The sequence below is a fragment of the Arvicanthis niloticus genome, chromosome 4, assembly GCF_011762505.2.
Source record: "Arvicanthis niloticus isolate mArvNil1 chromosome 4, mArvNil1.pat.X, whole genome shotgun sequence".
Lineage (NCBI taxonomy): Eukaryota > Metazoa > Chordata > Mammalia > Rodentia > Muridae > Arvicanthis > Arvicanthis niloticus.
The window spans coordinates 68001496-68020970 of record NC_047661.1 but is presented as its reverse complement, the minus strand read 5'-3'; the positions used below and the strand labels follow the sequence as shown (position 1 = coordinate 68020970).

The window sequence follows — 19475 nt, the reverse complement described above, 5'->3', positions numbered from 1 at the left end:
GGTTGTGAGCCACCATGTGGTTACTGGGAATTAAATTCAGGATCTCTGGCAGAGCAACCAGTGCTCTGAACCATTGAGCCATCTCTCCAGCTCACAATCCATCAGGCTTTTAAAAGATTATTTTAGCCAGGCATAGTGGTGCACTCCTTAATTTCAGATCTCTGGAGGCAGAGGCAAGTGGATCTCTGTGAGTTTGTGAGTTTATGGCCAGCCTGGGCTTTCTCTCTCTCTCTCCTATATATATGTGTGTGTGTGCACGTATGTACTATATGTGTGTGTATATATGTGTGTATATATGTATATGTATGTGTATATATATGCCTCACATGCATACCTGGTACCTGCCAAGGATAGAGTATAGAGTACAAGGTTCTCTGGGACTGGAGTTACAGATGATTATGAGCCATTATGTGGGAACTTGGAATCAAACCTAGGTCCTCAACAAGAGGAACAAGCAAAGAGCTGGAGAAATGGCTCAGTGGTTAAGAGTACAAACAAGTACCAGAGAGCCAGCTTCCATTCCTAGCACCCATGTGACGGTTCACAACCATCTGTAACTCCAGCTCCAGAGAGTCCAGTTCTCTCCTCTGGCCTCTTTAGGCATTAAAGATGCACACAACACCCATATATACATTCAGGAAAACACTCATACACATTAAATCAAAACAAAAAATGCCCTAAACCACGGAGTCAACACTCCAATCCCTCCACTATTTTTATTTGCTTGTAGCTAGAGTCTGTCCTGTGAAGCCCTGGCCTCCCTTGAGCTCTCTCTCTTTTTTTTCTTTTCCTTCAGTGCTGAGGACTGAACCCAGGACTTACTAGGCAAGCACTCTACCACTGAACTAAATCCCGAACCCCTCCCTTGAACTCTCTATGTAGACCAGGCTGGCCTTGAACTCACAGAAATCCATCTACCTCTGCCTACTAAGTGCTGTGTCTGAAGCATGTGCCTCCACGCCTAGCAAATAGCAGTACGTTTATTTCCAAAAGTGTTGTTCTAGAAAACTTTATAGTGATTGAGATCAAGTTCTTTTGTCTTTTTTTTTTTTTCAGAGCTGAGGACTGAACCCAGGGCCTTGCCCTCAACCCCTGAGATCAAGTTCTATTACTTCTGTTCTTTATTACTGAGATGTGTTCGTTTCCCAGTATATAGTTTTGTAACTCTTGAGGCATGTGAAAAAAAATGCTCCTTCAAACTTACCGGCTATAGCAAAACTGCTGTTTTGGTGTTCACGCTGTTCTGGCATCGACATTTGGGAGCTGTTTCAGTTGGGTCTTTTTATCCAAATCCTAACTGGATGACATCACCGTGTAATTCTGTTGTTTTCATTTTATTTTTTGACACAGGGTCTCACTATGTATCCTTGAATGGATGTCCTGAAACATACTACATAGACCAGAGGAGCCTTGAACTCAGAGCCTCCTGTCTCTGCCTCCTCATTGCTGGGATGTTGTTGGGTGATTTTTTTTTTTAATGTGTATGTATTTGCCTATGTCTGTCTGTGTACCACACATGTGCAGTACCTGAAGAGGCCGGAAGAGAGTTTAGGATCCTCTGGGACTGAAGTTACAGATGGCTGAGCTGCCGTGTGGGTCCTAGGAACTGAATCTAGCGGTAGAAGAGCAGCCTGTGCTCTTAATGGCTGAGCCCTAAGCTGCTGGTTTTAAACTACTTCCTTATTTTATACCCTGAAAGATGCTCTGGCCAGTCTACCTCCCCCAGTCTCCAACCAATCATTTCTCCAAAAACCCCAGTTCCTCTCCCTCCAGCACCCAGAATTAAACTTAGGGCCTCATGTCTCCAATCCCTTCTTCCCTTATCTGGAAAGTGGGTTTTACCTTGCCCTAGCCTTATCTCAGCTTCTGGAGTGCTAGGATTCTAGTCATGAAGAATGAAAAATTATAAAAATCATTTTTATAGAATATATACATATATAGATGCTTTTTAAGTTCTTTTAGGGACATGGAAATTTTTCTCTGAAGCAAGCCAGGCCAGTTTCAGGAACTGGCTGAAAGTCATTCAGGTGGTGAAACACGATGACAGGGCTGTGGCTCTAGGTTGAAACAAGTGAGAAATAGTCAATAAATAGTTGGTAAATGACAGGGTAGGGCAGTAACATGACATGGTAAAACCACATTTTTGAGAAGAATGAGTGTGCAGAGTGATTGTCACATGACTCTGGATCATTTGGGCTAGATTCCTCTGAAATGTTCCACTGTTCTTGGTTACCCCTCCCTCCCTTGGTCTTCCCAGTGCTATGTTCAAAATTTGTAAAACAACCAATCATGTGTAACCTCGTGAAAATGCCTTCCTTTCCCCACCCCGTGCTATAAAAGACCCCTTAGCCTGCCACTCAAGGTCAAACTCTGCTCTTGAGAGAGCTCGTGGTTTGACCTTGGTCGGCCAACTAACTTCCCTAATAAAGCCTCTGCTGATTGCATCCAGGTATGGTTTCTTGTGATCTTTGGGTAGTCATGATTTCCTGAGACTTGAGGAAGGGTCTCCCGAGTCTGGGGCTCTTCAGGCACACTCCACCATGCTCCACCTATTGTAACAATTCCCAGGTCTAGGATGTCGGCGGCTGCTTCTTACAGAACTTTGCTTAGGTTTACCGAGCAGACACTAGTGCTGGCCTCTCAGTCTAAGCTCAGGGTAAGGGCTCCCTGAATGGGTTGGCACGCTGCAGACCGCAGCTAGCTAACTCTCAACTCACCTAGTGTAAGTGCTACCTGTGGACTCCTGCTTCTTCAGCTCTCCTATTCCCTTTTAGCTGCCAGCTTCAAAGTCCTCAGGCACAAGGCACAGTCTCTCAGTGATGATTTCCCAATTGGTGTAATTTTCCAAGTTAAAGGCAGCATTTAGGTCCAGAAAGGTGGCACAGTAGGTAAAGCTGTTTTGCCACCAAGCCTAGTGACTCAAGTTTCTTTTCTTTTTTTTTTTTTGTTTTGTTTTTCGAGACAGGGTTTCTTTGTTTAGCCCTGGCTACACTATCCTGGAACTCACTCTGTAGAAATCCGCCTGCCTCTGCCTCCCAAGTGCTAGGATTAAAGGCGTGCGCCACACCACTGCCCAGCGTGACTCAAGTTTCAATCTTGGATATACTATGTGTATCCAAGGATACCATGATTAAAGCAAAGAACCAACTCCCAAGTTGTCCTCAGTTTTTCATATGTGCTCAACAGCACATATACACATACAGTAAATAAAAAGAATTGCAATATTTTAAAAAAGGCAGCTGAACTGCAAACTTCTAGTTTCTTTAGGAAGTTATGTCAAATGATGTTTTGCTGGGGCACACAGGTGAAAGAATGTCTTGCTGAAGCAGACATGTGAATGAATGTTTTCCTGAAGCAGACACAGGGGAGAGGATGTTTGGATATGGCAGACACCTGAAAGGAGGCTTGATGAAAGAACATATATATGACCCCACAAAAGTGGGAGATGAGCAGTGGTTCAGCTTGCTACACCTCCTTATCCTTCACTAACAACACACATGTATCGGTTTGCCTTACATAGCTCGGTTGAGCGGTTGAGCTCCATTTGTGGTAACACTGCCATTGAGAGAAGCTTGACAAAGAACTTCTTGCTGCTTCAGTGGCCCGGGTTGCAGATGCTTCAGGATTGAAGGGCAGCTGCTGGTTCATGCCTGGTGTCTGCCTGCCGAGAGGACTGGACTACAGCCACTGATTTGTATTTGGTGTTTGCTATAGGACTGAACTGCTGACAAAGACTGAGCTCGCTCCCAAAGAACTACCGCTGAACAGGACCACTTCCCCCACATCCTAACAACTTTTCCACTACCTCTGCTGGGTGGTGGGCTAGGAGAGGTTGAACCTTTATTAAGATAGGCTGCAAAAAAAATGTATGGCTACAGGCGGTCTTTAGGTGCTGAGTTTCAAGCGAGACTTCCTGCTCCTTCATGTTTCCACACCTTTTCTTGTTTTTTTTTTTGTTTGTTTTTGTTTTTTAAATCTGGCACTGGAATTTGCACTGAGGATCCGCCTGTAGCAGTCTCCCATTCTCCCTTCTGTGGTTCCTTCTTACATCACCAGAAGCTACAGATAACTTCATTGCAAAAAAGATAAGTGTGACAGCTCAGCCTTCAATACAATCACCTGGCCACTGAAGCAAAGTGTTGCAGCAAGTCCTAGGTCAGCTTGGTCTTCAGTGACACCCTCTCAGAACACCAAACCCAACTCAAGACAGACACTGGTTATGTCTTCAAGATTCCTCCCTCAGAAAACAAACACCAATATAATCTCACAACAAAAATCACATTATTTATTTACAAAGGCCAGGGCTGGTGTTGGGAGTAAGAGGGGGAAGGGAAGGCATGACTGAACTGCTTGGGACCCTTCCCCACCTGGAGCAAGATGCCTTTTCTTACCCCCATCCCTCAGCCAAGGGTCCTCCAAGTACCTGAACCACAAGTGGAGAGAGTTTCCTTGGTACTCCAGTTGAGCAAAGCTCAATTCCATACAAAAGGAAGAAAAGAGGTGCCTTCCTACCTCTCCTCGAATGAAACTTTCTGGCCTAAGGGAAACCAGCAAAGAATTGAAACACAGGAACTCTGGAAGAGAAACCTCACTATTCTTTCACCAAGGAGGCAATGGTGGCCAGGGTACCAGTCAGACCCATTATCGCTAGAATTACTTAATATGTTTTCTGGTGACCCAGAGGCCCAGGGACCCAGCTCCCTCGATGCTATATTCTTCTACTAGACAGACCCTTGTACCTACTCATCTCTGTTGACCAGTTGTGAACCAGAAATCAACAAAGAACACATACCTCCCCAACTTGCACGTATGCACATATACAGATCTTCTACAGTGCTGAAAACCCCATCAGATCTTTTGGAGAGTAGGGTTCAAAATACTGGTGCCTGAAGCCTGGGCTCATGGGAATATGTATGTGAGCTCATGTGTGTTTGGAAACAATGGAGCTAATCTGATTCCTTGTGGGCCGGTCACACTGTCCAGCTTTGTTGAGCTCCTTTCTTCAGTCCAAAGTCCATTAGTCTCTCTTCCTCTGTGAGGCCTGAGCCTGGCTTCTCCACCATGAAATGACTGGTGTTTCTAGACTCCGCCAAGCCCAGCTTCCGGGCTGTCTCCCTCGGTCCCTGCCTCCAAGAGCTCTCAGCAGTTGCTCTTGGGCAGCAGCTCCCACTGGTCTTGTTTGATCTTGATCATCCTGCCCAGGGCGCTGACTCACGCTCCCTTTGGACAGAAGGACAGGTATCCTTTTCCCTGCCTCAGAGTCCCAGAGGGAACCCATGAAAGAGTGCTGGACAAACCAGTATAGGGGTAGAGAAAGAAAAACACAGTTTTACCAGTGCCTGGCCAAAGAGTGAAATTCAAACTGGTGGGGCTGAGGTGAGGGAGGGAGAGGAGGAGTAACTGTAAGGCAAGCTAAACTCTAGTGGTACTGACGGAAGACTTTCGGTTAGCCAGGCAGGTCCCTCTCCTCTTCTTGGAGGAGACTGCACATTGCCAAGGTACTTGTGGGCAAGGAGGTGTGGCCAACTGACACACTGCACACTAGATAGCTGTGCTCCAAGAGAACCAGGGGAGATTTCATGAGACAGCAAACAAATCAAATCCTTGGACAGAGCTATGGGTCGGGCACACTTCTCGGCCATAGGGGGTCAAAGAAGACAGGCTATAGAAGGTGGGGCTTCACAGAGGAGCCAAAGGCTGACGCTGAGAGGTGGGAAAGGCAGGAGGCACAGGCCAAGGGATCAGGAGAGCTGGGAGCCCAGGAGTCTCTCAATAGCCGCATTGATGTCCCCTCCTGTGGCGATCAGGGCCTGTAGGTTGGCCTCTCGGTTGACAAAGCCCATGGAGTTGAGTTGTTCCAGCTGCTGTTGAAATCTCACTTCTGGCATCGGCACCTGGAGGAGGCAGGACTTGGCAAGTGGGCATGTGCTCATTCTAGGGCTAGTCCTTTTCTTCCTTCCTTTTTGAGAATGTTTTGCTATGTAGCCCAGGCTAGCCTAAAGCTTGCAATTCTCCTGCCTCAGCCTCCTGAGTACTGGGATTATAGGCATGAACACTGCCTGCCTCCTACAGGAACAGTTTGAATTTGAGTATTTCCTGCCTACAGATCTCCTCCACCCCTCCCCAGCCTCATGCTTGGAGTGAGGAAAAGTTAATTGCAAATGAAGGACAGGGAGCCTACTTCCCAAGTTAGTAAATAACTATAACAATAAGACAGATGATATTTTTGTTAAACTTTCCAAGTCCCTGGTGGGCCTGTGTCAGCTTGTTCCTAAATGCTTTCCAGATGTTAAGAGATGATTCAAAAGACCAGTGCTGGGATAGAGATTTGGTTAAGGGCACCGGTTACTCTTCCAGAGGCCCCCAGGTTTGATTCCTAGCATCTACATGGGAGCCCACAACTGTCTGTAACTCTAGTTTCCAGGAATCGGATACCTTTTCTGGCCTCTGTGGGCACTAGGCACAAACTTCGTACCCAGATACATATGCAGGCAAAAACACTCATAGATATAAATAAAAATAAAAAATCTGAGAGGCTGAGCATGGTGCCACGCACCTTTAGTGCCAACACTCAGGAGGCAGAAGCATGCAGATCTCTGACTTCAAGGCTAGCCTGGTCTACAAATTGAGTTCCAGGACAACCAGGGCTATTATACAGAAAAACCTGTTTCAAAAAACTAAGAAATAAAAAAAATTAAAAACTTTAATGCTGGGCTGGGTATGTATGTAGCATGCACACACGCAAGTGCAAACATACAGCCAAGAGCAGTGCAACAGTCAGACAGGACATCTGCTAAACACACCCTCCTGACAGTCTTCATGCACATTGCCAGAGGATAGGTCAGAGGAGAGTCCCAGGAAAGAAAGAAGAACACCTGTGCTTTTTTTCTAACCCACCAGTAATAGAGTTACTGCTGGGCAGTGGTGGCGCACACCTTTAATCCCAGCACTTGGGAGGCAGAGGCAGGTGGATTTCTGAGTTCGAGGCCAGCCTGGTCTACAGAGTGAGTTCCAGGACAGCCAGGGCTACACAGAGAAATCCTGTCTCGAAAAACAAACAAAAACAAAAAAGGAATAGAGTTACTAACAGAACACAAGCCTTTTCTTTCCCACATACTCCTGTAAATACCCCCTGGGAATGCTTTCCTGTGGGATGTTTGCAAAGCACCAGGCTTGATCATGAGCAAGAGGACATGATGAGCAAGAGAAAGGGCAGGGCTCACTGCCCACCTGACTAGGGATAAAGGGACCTGTGGCCTTGCCTAGGGCCTTACAGGTCATAAAGTGTCAGAGCCCTTCTTGCTGTTCCTAGGTCAAAGAATTTGTACTGTATTAACCTCAGAGATCAACCTGGCTAGAATTTACACAACCTCCTAGAATGTACACAAGCATTTGTAGAATAGTCCAGAAGTTTCCAGAAGAATCACAGAGGTAGAGGTCAGAGATGCCAAGTCACCTCTATACCAACCTAAGGTCCTGGCCTTCTCTTCTCACCATCCACTAGCTATGTAGTGAGCAGCAGGCTAGCCTCTTTGTCCTTGGCTTCCCCATCGGTACCATACTGATGCTGTGAGGGTATGGTACCAAGCGAGTGCTGAGTGCTGCCACTATTTTTCTTACCCTACTTTAAAGCACATGCCTTTAATCCCAGCACTCAGTAGGAAGAGGCAGGTGGATCTCTGAGTTGAAGGCCAGCAGAAGGAGTTCCAGGACAGCCAGGGCTACACAGAGAAACCTTATCTTGAAAAAAATTTTAAGTAAAAAGAAAAGTGCAGAAACCCCACTTGAAAACACTTGCCCAAAGCTACTGAGTGGCAGACCAGGCCCTACAGCCAGGTCTGCCTCCCATGAGGCCTATGCTGCTGCCTATACTGCAGTACTGCCCTTGACACTGCTCAGGATGCTACCGCCCTGTGTACCTGCGAGTTCCCACTTCCGGACAACAGTTGGATCATCTGCTGCATGAGTTGTTGCTGGGCATTAGAACCCGAACTGGGAGGAGATGTGGCTGGCATGCCCGGGGAAGAAGTGGGCGCCTCTCCTGAAGATCCAGAGTTGCTGCCTGCCAGAGGTACTGAGGTTCGGGGTGTCCCAAAGGAGCCAAGGCTGGAGGCAGAAAAAGAACAAGAGTTAGCAATAAAAGAGAAAAGCAGACCCAGCCCAAGGTGTGTGTGTGTGTGTTAAAGAGAGGAAGAGAAAACATTAATGCCCACTAACGCTCCTTACCTGGGTACCAGCCCAGGGGCTTCAGTCTGGAGGGTCTGCAGTCCCTGCTGGATCTGCAGCAAGGCCTGCATGGCCCGGGGATTGGTGAGGATGGAGAGAGATTCTGGGTTCTGCATCTGTTGGGAGACAAGCAGAGAAGGCAACAGAAGAAGGAAAGAGCCAGTAAGCTACAGCCGGGGCCTGTCTGTCACCTTAGCTCTAGCCAGGGGGCTTCCAGGTCCCCCTCTGTGAACCTCACTCACCTGCTGCAGAAATACAGGGAGCTGCAGGCGGAGCTGCTCCTGAAGTTGTGGATTCCCCGCAAACAGTGGCACATTCACCATCATCTGCATGAGTGAAGGGTAGGAAGGCCTGGGTCATCTGACCTTCACAGGGTAGACCCTCCTCAGCACTCCCACTACTGCAGGGAATCTGACCAGCACTTCAAGAAATCTCAAAGTGCTCCGTGTGGGACAGCGACAAGAAATAGGCCTGTGCACTGGGCAAGAAACTGCAGCATAAGTCAGCCTGAGTCTGACAGTCACATGAGCTACCACTTCAAGTCTACAGGGTGTCCCATGTGCCACCCATGTGCTGAGCTCCTGCAATCCTCCATCCAAGTAGGGAAGGGGCTGTGACTGCCACCATTTGCAGAGATGGGGAGGTTAAACAACTTGCTTAGCTCACACAGCTGTGAGGGGGCAGGACTTGGAGTAGGAACCTAGGCAGCCAGGCCCCAGAGTGCTTCAGTGCCAGTGCAAACTGCTCCCTCGTGGGGACCCTTTTCCCAGAAGCACTTCCTTCAGCAGTTTCATACCTGAGCAGCAAAGTCAGGGTTCTGGGCAAGCGTCTGCATCATGGTGCGCATGTAAGGCGCTGAGATGACGTTCTGCATCAGCTGGGGGTTTTCAGAAATCTGCTGGAGGAGCGCCTGCATTTCTGGGCTGTTGAACATCCCTAGAACAAAGAGGCAGAGACAAAACAGGAAGAAAGGGGTCCAAATGCAAACCAGACACCTCACTCGATCTACCGTCAGACACTGAGTGGTCAGAAAACAGAGAGGCCATGGTCAAATAGGCACCCAAGCACCATGATGTGGGGCCAGGTGCTTCTTGCTCTGAGGTTAGCTTACACTGATTTATCCTGGACTGGTCTCATCAATTTGGCTAAGGGCTAACTGGCTAGAAACCAAGTCTGAGTTATGTCTCATTGGACTGTGCCTGCAATGACTCAGACAGTGTGAGCTGGAAAGAGCTACAGCTGTGGAAAGTGATGGCTTTTACACCTGCCTGAGTGGCAGACACCTGCTTCGAAACCCCAACCTCACTCAGGGACTGCAAGGGTGCAGCTGAAGCCTGGACAGGAGACACGGAGCTGCTCCTGTGGGGTTTTCCTCTCCTGGAGACGGTCCAGATCCCAACACTTAGAAATAGTGTTTAAGCCACAGATCAAGAGCTAGTCCTCCCTTAGGAGATAAGGAAAATGAAGCATGTTAAGGGGAAAGGACTTTCCCAATTAAAGTAACTCCCAGACTGCAGGGAAACCGTGAACCAGAGCCTGTCACACCGTCTGTCACAGTGCAGAATGCCCTGGGCTCGGCAGTGTGTAAGCTGTATGTACCCTGCGCATCTTTCTCACAGCTGCCATCTCTGGATATGTCCCGATTCTTCTGCAACCCCTCCCCCTAATCCTCATCTCCCACTTTGACCCATTTACACTGGATGGTACCAGACAATTCGTGGAGCTGGGAGGTGTGGCCTGGCTTATTCATGAGCCATTACTTAGGTCTCCTACCAGGGATACAGGACGTGGTCAGCACAAGTCTTCCTCCTGTGAAGGGCAGTGCCATTACCTCTGGCTGCTGAGCCCTTTTCTAGCTTTAATCCAGTCTCACCTGTTTTCAATACACTGGAGCAGTATGGACCCCATTTAGTCCTGGGGCAGAAGGGCTGCCCTGGTGTGACCCCACTAAGCTCCTTCCACCCTAGGACATACCTGACCCCAGGCTAGCCGCATTGATCCCAAAGGGGTTCGAGACTGTCGGGTGCACCTGGCTGGTCCCCGATCCTCCGGTGCCCTCCCCACCGGACCCGGGGGCCTGGGAGGTGGGGGGCGAGGGGCTCCAGGGGTTAGGGAGGGGCTCTCGATTCTCAGTCCGAAGAGGTTGGGAGGATGAGTTGTCGGAGTTCCCGGCCAGGGAAGAGAAGGGATTGTTGCCAAACTGGGAGGAGGGAAAGGTTTTGGGTTAAGGACTGTAACAAATGAGGGACAAGGGAGAGGCTCCCTCTCTGCTTGCTCCTAAGAGCCTCCCCTCCCCAGGGAAAGGAGAGACAGGGCACCAAACATCTTCACATATTCCCTGTTCTCAAGGACTAGCCCCACCCTCGCCTGACCCTGCAGAGGGCACTGGCTGATGCTGGTGATTGGCAGCTAAATTCCTCAGGAAACCCGCCTTCTCCTTTGCTTTTGCTCAGTGTGGGCTTCTGCTTTCTACTGTAACCCACAGATGTCACACACATCTTTTCCTTTTGTGAGGAGGTATTTTAGCTCTTGGAGTAAAGGGCAGAGGAGATGTCAGACTCACCTTTTTTACCCTCAGCCCTGATAATAGTAGGTGCTCAGGAATGGCTAGCTTTATGGGTGCAGGATCTCAGGCCTGGCTCTCATTTGACCTGGATCAGTCCCAGTTCCCTCTTTCCCCGCTACTTCAGCCTAATCTTAACCCCTAGTACTCTCTTCCTCACTCTCTTCCAAGGTGCCCCGAGAGGCACCTAAGCCATCCAAGCATGCCATGATGGTACCCCGGGGCTCTAAGGATTCCCCTTTTCAGGTTTTCTCCATTCCTTGTCCTTTGGAGGGATCCCCCAGTCTATCTCCCACACTTCCAAAGACCACTCAGGACTGTACCTCATCAGATGGCATGTTGCCCAAAGGTAGCACCAAACCTCTTCCCTCCATCCCTCTAAGAACCAGGACAGAGTTCTGTCCCCAGGAACCTGTATGCCCAGGGGGCCATGTGTGCCAAGCAGTTCTAGACCCTCCTTCATGTGCTCGGTTTTAGAAGCTCACTGAAGCAAAAGGGAGACAGCTGAGCAGTTTAGTCCCTCCCACCTATCCTGTTATTCAAAGTGGGTCACAGGATCTCAGCTAACCAATCACCTACTCTGAGCTGTGGGTACTTGGCTTCAACAGATGCCCATTTCGATAACCAGCTGGTTTCACAAACCACAGCTGTAATCTTTACTGCCATTTCAGATCTCACATTCCTGGAGTCGGTCTACTGTGTCTACCCCTTCCTGTTCTTAGCTTGCTCTGTTCTTCCTGGCGGCCCTCAGATTAAATCTCCTTTCTTGAACTACCAGAGTTGACCACCCTGGCCATTTATTGAGCACCTACTATATGCCTGGCATATTTATTCTAATATAATATCCTTCTAATATAGCAGTTCTCAAAAATGTGGTCCTATGACCCCCTCAAATATTAGAAAGTTTTCATATCTCAATAAAATGTCAATTTGCTCTTTCCATTTACTCTAATGAAGCTGTGTATATAGCAGGGGACATTCATCAGAATAAACACAGGCCTGACAAGCACACTGTCCTACAGTGTCAGACACTAACAATATCTGTGGCAAGGCCACATTTTCTTCTAAGTTATCTCTTTCTCTCTCACCACGCCCAGATCTCAGCTTTAATTTCTGACAGTGAATATTGGTGGGTTCAACCCACAAAACCAAAAATTTCTTTAGGGCCCTCTATAACTTTTGTATGTTTGTTTTTTTATAGTTCATGTAGCCCAGGCTAGCCTTGAACTTTTAATCCTCCTGCTTCTATGTCTAGAGTAATGGGATTATAGGAATGCATGCACCTTTTTCTGGGAGTGTGGGGTGGGGCAGTGTCTCACCAGGAACCTGTCTTGTAGACCAGACTAGCTCAAACCTCTGCTACCTCCGTCTCTGAGAGCTGAGGTCACAGGTGTATGCTCCCAGCTCAGCTCAGCCTCTATAATTTTATAAAGTATAATTGGGTCCTGAGACCAAAAGTGTAAGAGCCTCGGCTATAATGAATAATCTCTACTGTGAGAGCGAGGGAGTAACTCAAAGGATCACTTAAAGTCCCAGTGCTAGAAGATGGACAAGAGGGTATATGGGTCTGTGGATGCCAAATGCTTTGTTCTTTTAGCAAAGCCGGGGTTTTTTATGTTTTACTGTGTTTAGAATTAGCTGGGGTGCTTGCTGTCTTTCTCAAATATTCAGTTTGGTTTGGTTTTGGAGACAGTATCACGTATCTCAAGGTAGCCATGACCTTGGCCTCTGGGATTCCAGAGCACACAGCTGTGCCCGGGTTTAGTGTTACAGGGGCTCAAACCCGGGGCCTTGTGTGTGTTAGACAAGCAATCTACCAGCTGAGCTACTTATTAATTCCAGACAGAATTTCAAGTAGCTCAGGCTGACCTTCAACTCCAGATCCTCCTGAATACTGGGACTACAGATATGAAACACCACACTGCACATTCAGAAAGCTGGTTTGTTCTCTTTAGTGGTGCTAGAAGTTGTCTCTGGGCCTCACATGCACCAGAGAACAATATTCTCCACTTATAAAGCATTTTTCAAAGTAGAGCTGGAGAGATGGCTCAGTGGTTAAGAGCACCAGTTACTCTTCCTAAGGGGCTGAGTTTCTTTGTCAGCACTCATATATATGGTGGCTCAGAACCATCTGTAACTCCAGTTTCTGAGGAGCTGACCTGTTCTTCTGACCCCTACAGGCACTGCATGCATATGGTGCACAGATAAATATGTAGACAAAATACCTACACATATAAAAAGAACATTTATTTATTTATTTATAGCACCATGGTGCCACATCCCAACAATTGGGAAGCCGACTTGAAAGTATTTCATGTTCTGAAATGCCTTGAACTATATAGTGAGACCTTGTCTTGAAAATATAAAAACAAAAACATGGCTCACTGAGCATTTACTCAAAGTGGAAGAAGGAGGATCTCTGAGACCAACCTGGTTTACATGGAGAGTTCCAGGCCAGCCAGGGCTACATAGTGAGAACTGTCTCAAAACCAAACAAATCAAAAGCCTGCAGAAACTAACCAGCAGACTAAGTAGGGTCTGGAACCACATTATTAATAAGTCCCCCCAAGTGATTCAGATGCAGGTGAACCATGGATATATCTGAGATATATAACTATACTGGTATACAGCACATACACACATACACACATATGTAATATACATATACATGTACATATATATGTACACACATATATATGCACTGCAGCTTTTGACCCCAGGTCAGCTCCCCAGCCTTACAGCCTTTGAGCCTCTGGTGCAAGAGTTCATCAAGAACAGCATTATGTCCCTGGGACACTATCTTACCTCCTTCCCTAAGGACCTCTGTAATACTGTGCCCCCATGAAGCTGGCTGTCCCTGACTCTGAACTACTGAAAATGCCTTCAAGCCACGGCCCACCCCACAGGAGACGGGACAAGAAGGTGCAGAAAGCACTGGAGCATGCCTAGGTTGGGAGTAGGGAATCCTGAACCCATCCAGCCCTCCTGTTGCTTGTCTCCTGGCCCCACCTGTTCCCGGGCAGCAGTGAACATGGGCTCCTGGATGTCCGTGTACATGCGGCGGAGGGCATTATACCCTCCCGGGACACTTTCCAGGTTGCTGAGGGCCCGGTCCTGGTTCCGCATCATTTCTTGCATCATGGCTGGGTTACGAGCAAGCTCCATTGTCTGGTGAAGGGAAAAATATGAGATGGGCCCTGGAACCAGAGGAACACCAAGCTAGGAAAAGGGACCTGAGGAGGGCATCTGCACAAGGAACGCAGGAACCACTCAGTGGTGGCAGGGAGCACAGAAAACCAGATCCCTTCCCTCCACTGTAGCCTGGGCTTGATCCTTGCCTCCCTGTGGCTTTTTTGAGCTGAGGCACAGTATTCACAGATGGAGTTAGGCAGCAATTTCCATCTCTCAGGCTCAGGGAACTCCTAGAGCTGTCAGACAGCATAAGAAAATGTGAAGAGGCACTGGGTATAACCCCAAACGCCTGGACCTGGACCTGTTCCACAGTGATGGCTCAATAAATACACACTAACTGGATGATAAATGCTCTTGATCATAGTGCTGACAGGCTAGGTATATCAGTCTAGTAAGGCGTCTTAGAAGACTGGAACGGATTAGGGCAGAGAGAAGTCCACAGAAGAGGAATGCAAAGCTTTCATTTACTGGCTTTATGACATCCCTAAAGCTTGACACTGAGAGCAACTACATGACCTAGAATTGAAGTCACGCTCTTCTCACAATAACCATCCCAAGTAAGTATTCCTGTCTACCTTGTGTAAATATGAAAATGGGGTCAGAGAGTATCACGGACCTGTTGCCCCCGAACACCCAGGAGTAAACTGTTCAAACAGGTGTCTAGGCCAGGTCTCAGCAAACCACACTGTTAGTCCTGGTAAATCAAACTGGGTAGGAAAAAAATTCCACCTGGACAGCCTCTAATCCCTACTTCTGCATCTTCAGCCAAGCTGAACTGTCTGCAACACTGAGGATGAGGGCTGTCGTTTTTAGAGCTGATGGCTCACTCTAAGAACTTGCTGTCAGACTCAGGTCTCCACAACCCTAGCCTGTCTTCTGGTAAATGCCTTTAGTCCCATCACTCAGAAGGCAAAGGGGCAGGAGGACCTCTGTGAGCTGACATCAGCCTAGCCTATAAAGGGAGTTCCAGGACAGTCAGAGGTACATAGAGAACCTGTTGTAGTAAGAACTCTGTAATTTTGGTTTCTTTAGAAAACACAGAAATAGCCAGGTGGTGGTGATGCACACCTTTAGTCCTGGGGGGGGGGGGGGGGGGAGGGGGTGTTGGGGCAGAAGCAGGTGGATCTCTGGATTCAAGATCAACCTAGTCTACACAGTGAGTTCCAGGACAAACCGGGGCCACACAAAGAAACTCTGTCTCAAAAAACTAAAACTACCACCACCAACAAAAAACAAGAACAAACAAACAAACAAAAAAGCCACAGAAATACAAGACTATGTTTTTGTTTTACTCCCAGGTGTGGGGCTGCTTCTCAGCAGCTGCCTGCGATTTGCCCTGCACTCTAGCAGAGGTATAAGATGGTGCCAGCTGTAGATAGTCTCTGCTACTGTGTGATGTTTAGAATTCTGGGACCTTTTCAGCGGGTATATAACTGTGAGGGCCCCAAGAAGTGGGGTGGGTGGTTGTTGTTGATCATTCATATGTTGTTTGGGGTTTATTAGTAGTCGTGGTCAAAGAACACACAAGAAGAAAGAAATTAGATTCACAGATCTTTCTCTCCCTCTCTCTCTCACTCCTGTATCCTTTCTCTCCTATCTAGTGATGGGGGTGAAATGGGTGGTGGATAAAAGGGCAGAAGAAGAAACCACAAGATAGCAAAGACCAGCTATAAGCAAAGAGGAAACAGAAGAAAGAAAAATTAAATTTAGGAATCAATATCTCTTTCTCCCCTCTACTCTTTTTTCTCTCCTACCTAGTGATAGGAAAATAATACTGGGGTATAGAGTGAATAGAAGTGGGGGTGGGAGGGTTTAAGGAGAGAGAAAAGGAAAAACTCACAAAGTAGAAAAGTCCAGTTACACCCTGTCTAAAAAATAAGTTTAAAAAAAAAAAAAAAACAGGAAAAGAAAATGCTTTCCACTGGTGTCCTTCTCCACCAGGTGTGTTTAGCTACTGTGTTCTCAAACACTGTGTGAGCCTTCCTTTTGAGATTCCTTGGCCTCCATCATTATTTTTCTTTTCTGGGTTCATCCACTGTCTTCTTTTGGGTCTTGGCTTACTGACACTTCTAGAAGACCTTCTATAAGCCCCAGAGTAGGGTCAGAGCCCTTCCTATGTTCCTAGAACATCACTATTCATCCGGCATTGCCTGCCCATCCATCCCAGTTGCCTTAGGATCAAGGAATTCCTGGCCCATGTCTGTTCATATCTACATCAAGTGTTCAAAACACACCTGCTCAACCGAACAAACAAAATAATGGGCAAACAGTATAGCTGATGCCAAGGTCCTTCCTCCCCCAGCCTTCTCACACCCACCTGCCTCATGAGCTCCGGGTTGTTGAGCATGTGGCTGATCTCGGGGTTCCTCTCCATCAGCTGTTGCATCTGGGGGTTTGCCATGATCATGTGGCGCATCAGGTCGGGGTTTGACATCATATCCTGGACCAGGGGGTTCTCCATGATCTGTGACAGCATCTCGGGATTGGACATGAGCTGTCTCTGCATCTGCTGCTGGAGCTCCATGAAGTTGGCAGAGCCCAGGCCCAGGCTGCCCAGGCCCAGGATGCCTCCAAAGCCAGCTGCAGGAGGGAGCAGGGTCAGAGTCCACCTCTCAAGCCCTTCCGAGATCCAGCAGCGTCTCCAGAACAGGCCCTAACTGCTTCTCACATGTCCCTCTTCAGTCACTCCCACAACTCCAGGAAAGAGACCTCTATAAAGGCAGGGGCCAAGCTAAGCATAGCATTGAACAGAGAGAAACAGACCCACCACCTGCCTTTCTCTACTTCCCTCTTTACCCAGCACCCCCACCCCATCTCTCCTTTGCTCCTGATCTTGATTCCATCTCTGAAATCCTGAAAACCATCATAAACTGATCATTCATTCCATTCCACACCCCTGCTTCCCTTAAGCTCCAACATCTGGAAGAGTGACTATGGTCAGGAGACTAGGGCTAGGGATTAGGGATCATTCTTCTTCTTTGTGCACCCCACTCCCCTGGCCAATACAAAATTATGATCTCCTCCCTAAAGGCTTACAGAGGATTGATGCAGTAGCACTTGAGGGTCCCTCTGCAGCCACTGGAGAGGGCCCTCCTCCACTGCCAGCATCTGAAGTGGTATTGCCAGAGCTGCAGGGCTGGGCAGGGGCGGCAGGTGAGGCAGGTGTGGTGGAGGGTGCAGAGGCAGAGTCAGGAGTGGATGGGGGGGAAGCAGTAGCAGTCACTGGATCTTGAGTCCTGAGGACAAAGAGTAGAGAAACCTGGTTGGAGTGAGTACAAGTGACAAGGTGGCCTTGGACTGCCAGCTCAAACCACTGAGCAGCCTTGCCCAACCCTTACCCCAGGCTAGCAGGAAGCAGGGGAGGTGGCCATCCAGGAGAGAAGGATGGTGTCAGTATCAACAGTCTCTAAAGGCAATCTGGGAGTACTGTCAGGCTCCCCTAGAGATAAAACCTCATCCATCTGTGCCAGGCTTGCCAATAGTGTCTGGGCAGCTGAACAGGTGAGAAAGGACCCGAGGAGAAGTTCCAGTTAGAAGCAAGGTCAGCTCTGCTCCTGGACTTACTTCTGAGGGGTTTTGATGACTAGGTGAACTGTGAGCCCGTCCTTGACCCCATGCTGGTTCAGTGTGTCTCCATCCTTCAGGATCTTGCCTGCGAAGATCAGGACCAGCTGATCCTGCTGAGCCTTAAACCTCCGGGAGATCTCCTCCTTCAACTATGGTCAAGAAGCAGAGATCACTGTGGAGGTGCTCCACTGCCAGGACTCTACCCTCAGGTCTGCTCCTCTAGCTATAAGAATCGATAGTGAGATGGATCTGCTTTTTTGGGTTAATTCCATGACACAGTCTCCCGACCTTAGAAAGTCTTGCTACTACCTACTACAGCGGCTTCTGTCCCACCAGCCAATTCTCTGTGAGGGTAATACCTCACAGAGGTACGGGCAGCCCTCCCCAGCCTAAATCCTTCAACCAACCCGGACTCAGGCTGTCTCTCTTCAGCCTTCTCTCTGCTCTTTATTCCCAGGTCCCTCATGACTATAACAAATAATCTACAGTATTATTGAGATCTATCGAGTAATCTAGTGTGTTAATTACCAACTCTATTTTATTCATTTATTTAGAGACAGCGTCTCTGTATGTAGCTCTTGCTGTCCTGGAACTTTCAATGTAGACCTTGAACTCATAGAGACCCACCTGCTTCTGCCTCCCGAGGGCTGTGATTTTCTTAAAGATAAGGATCCGAGAGGAGGTAATGCATCCCAGGGATATAGAAAGGCAGGTCTGGACATTAATGTCTTCATCAGACCCATTCTCTACTAGTAAGAGCCGTTTTATAATTCAGCTTTTCCCAGGGGGACTTACAATTACTGCATGAGACAGCAACAGTGGTACCAAAGGCTACACTGGGGCGAGTTAAATTTTCTAGATTCTATCAGCTCCTCCAAAACAAAACACAACACATACTCTAACTATAAACAGTGCACTTGCTAAGCAAAAGATCCCTCTCTTCCAACCAGATGGCCTATCCTAAGCCCCGCCTATGTGCAATTCTGGAGCGGCTTCCAGCAGTGGGGAACATAGGCAATAGTCTCTCACTAATTTTACATTATTTTGTTGAGCCCCTACTGCGCTCAGTAAATCCTGTACAGCAGAAAACTGTACTACACAACCGTTTCAATTTGCGACAAGGAGGATCTGTGGAGAGAGAGAGAGAACCACCACGAGACACTCCCGGGGGAGCATAGCCGCAGCTCGCTCGGGCCGCACTGTGCCTCAGCGCCTTAAACCTCCACCCGTAACCCTGGCGCACACTCCCCTCAAGCCTAGGGTCCTTCTGGAGCCCGCAAGCAAGGTGTTCCTTCCTCAAGCTCCCTCACCACGCCCCCAGCCCTGGTGGCGCGGCCACATCGGCCCCTACCCGCGCCACGCTCCCCGGACTAGCCCTGGCAGGGCGCCCCCTACCCGCCTCTCCCGCCTGGATGCCCCTGGGTTCCGCCCCGGCCGGGGCCCCGTCCCCGGCGCCAGGCCGTCCCCGAGGTCTCCTTCTCTGCGCTGACCCCTCGGTGCGCTGCTCCCGCCCTCCTCTCTTCCGCGCCAGCCGAACTACCTCCTTGACCGAGGCTTGATCGCAGATCACGATCTCCTCCTTGTCCTTGGGGGTCTTGACGGTGACCCGAATCTGGGGCCTCGTCTCAGCCCCACTCGGCTCCGCCATGCCGCCGTCCGGCCGCCCGCCAGCCCGCCCGGCTCCTCCTCCTCCTCCCGGCCCGCCCGGCCCGGCTCGGCTCCGGAGCCTCCAACTCCCCCTCCCGCCCCTCCCCAAGGCTCCGCCGCCCCCTCCGGACAGCCGCGACCACAGCGCCCCGGGCGGCCTGGGGGGACACTGCAGCTGAGGCGGGCCGGGCCCGAGCGAGGTGCGCAGCAGTCCCGGGCCGGACAGCGCCGCCCGCGCGGCCCGTGCGGAGGGCGGGAGATTCAGGGCCGCCCGCGGTTC

At 49.0% G+C, this 19475-nt stretch overlaps 1 protein-coding gene across 2 annotated transcripts; it reads right to left on the bottom strand.

The window, feature by feature from the left end:
* Positions 1–4259: 4259 nt before the first annotated feature.
* Positions 4260–19260, bottom strand: Ubqln4 (ubiquilin 4). Of its 2 annotated transcripts, none has more exons than XM_034500144.2 (11): positions 19089–19260; positions 17546–17697; positions 17018–17217; positions 16299–16561; positions 13799–13957; positions 10201–10426; positions 9023–9162; positions 8469–8552; positions 8227–8342; positions 7920–8106; positions 4260–5894 (listed from the first exon to the last, which is right to left on the bottom strand). In XM_034500144.2, the coding sequence occupies exons 1-11, from the start codon at positions 19194–19196 to the stop codon at positions 5742–5744; spliced, it is 1788 nt and encodes a 595-aa protein (XP_034356035.1). In that variant the 5' UTR covers positions 19197–19260; the 3' UTR covers positions 4260–5741. The 2 variants fall into 2 exon arrangements, with proteins under 2 accessions (XP_034356035.1, XP_076788818.1); XM_076932703.1 differs by having other exon boundaries at positions 17546–17633; positions 19089–19145.
* Between the last annotated feature and the right edge of the window lie 215 nt (positions 19261–19475).

What these genes read in the sequence shown, in the direction of transcription:
- Ubqln4 (XM_034500144.2), bottom strand. Translation starts at nt 19,196, where the DNA reads ATGGCGGAGCCGAGTGGGGCTGAGACGAGGCCCCAGATTCGGGTCACC. An exon ending in ACCCGGAGCTCATGAGGCAG is followed by an intron (nt 13,958 to 16,298) that starts GTGGGTGTGAGA and finishes TCCCTTCACCAG; the next exon opens with ACAATGGAGCTTGCTCGTAA. An exon ending in GCCCCTGGGCTGGTACCCAG is followed by an intron (nt 8,107 to 8,226) that starts GTAAGGAGCGTT and finishes TTCTGCCTCCAG; the next exon opens with CCTTGGCTCCTTTGGGACAC.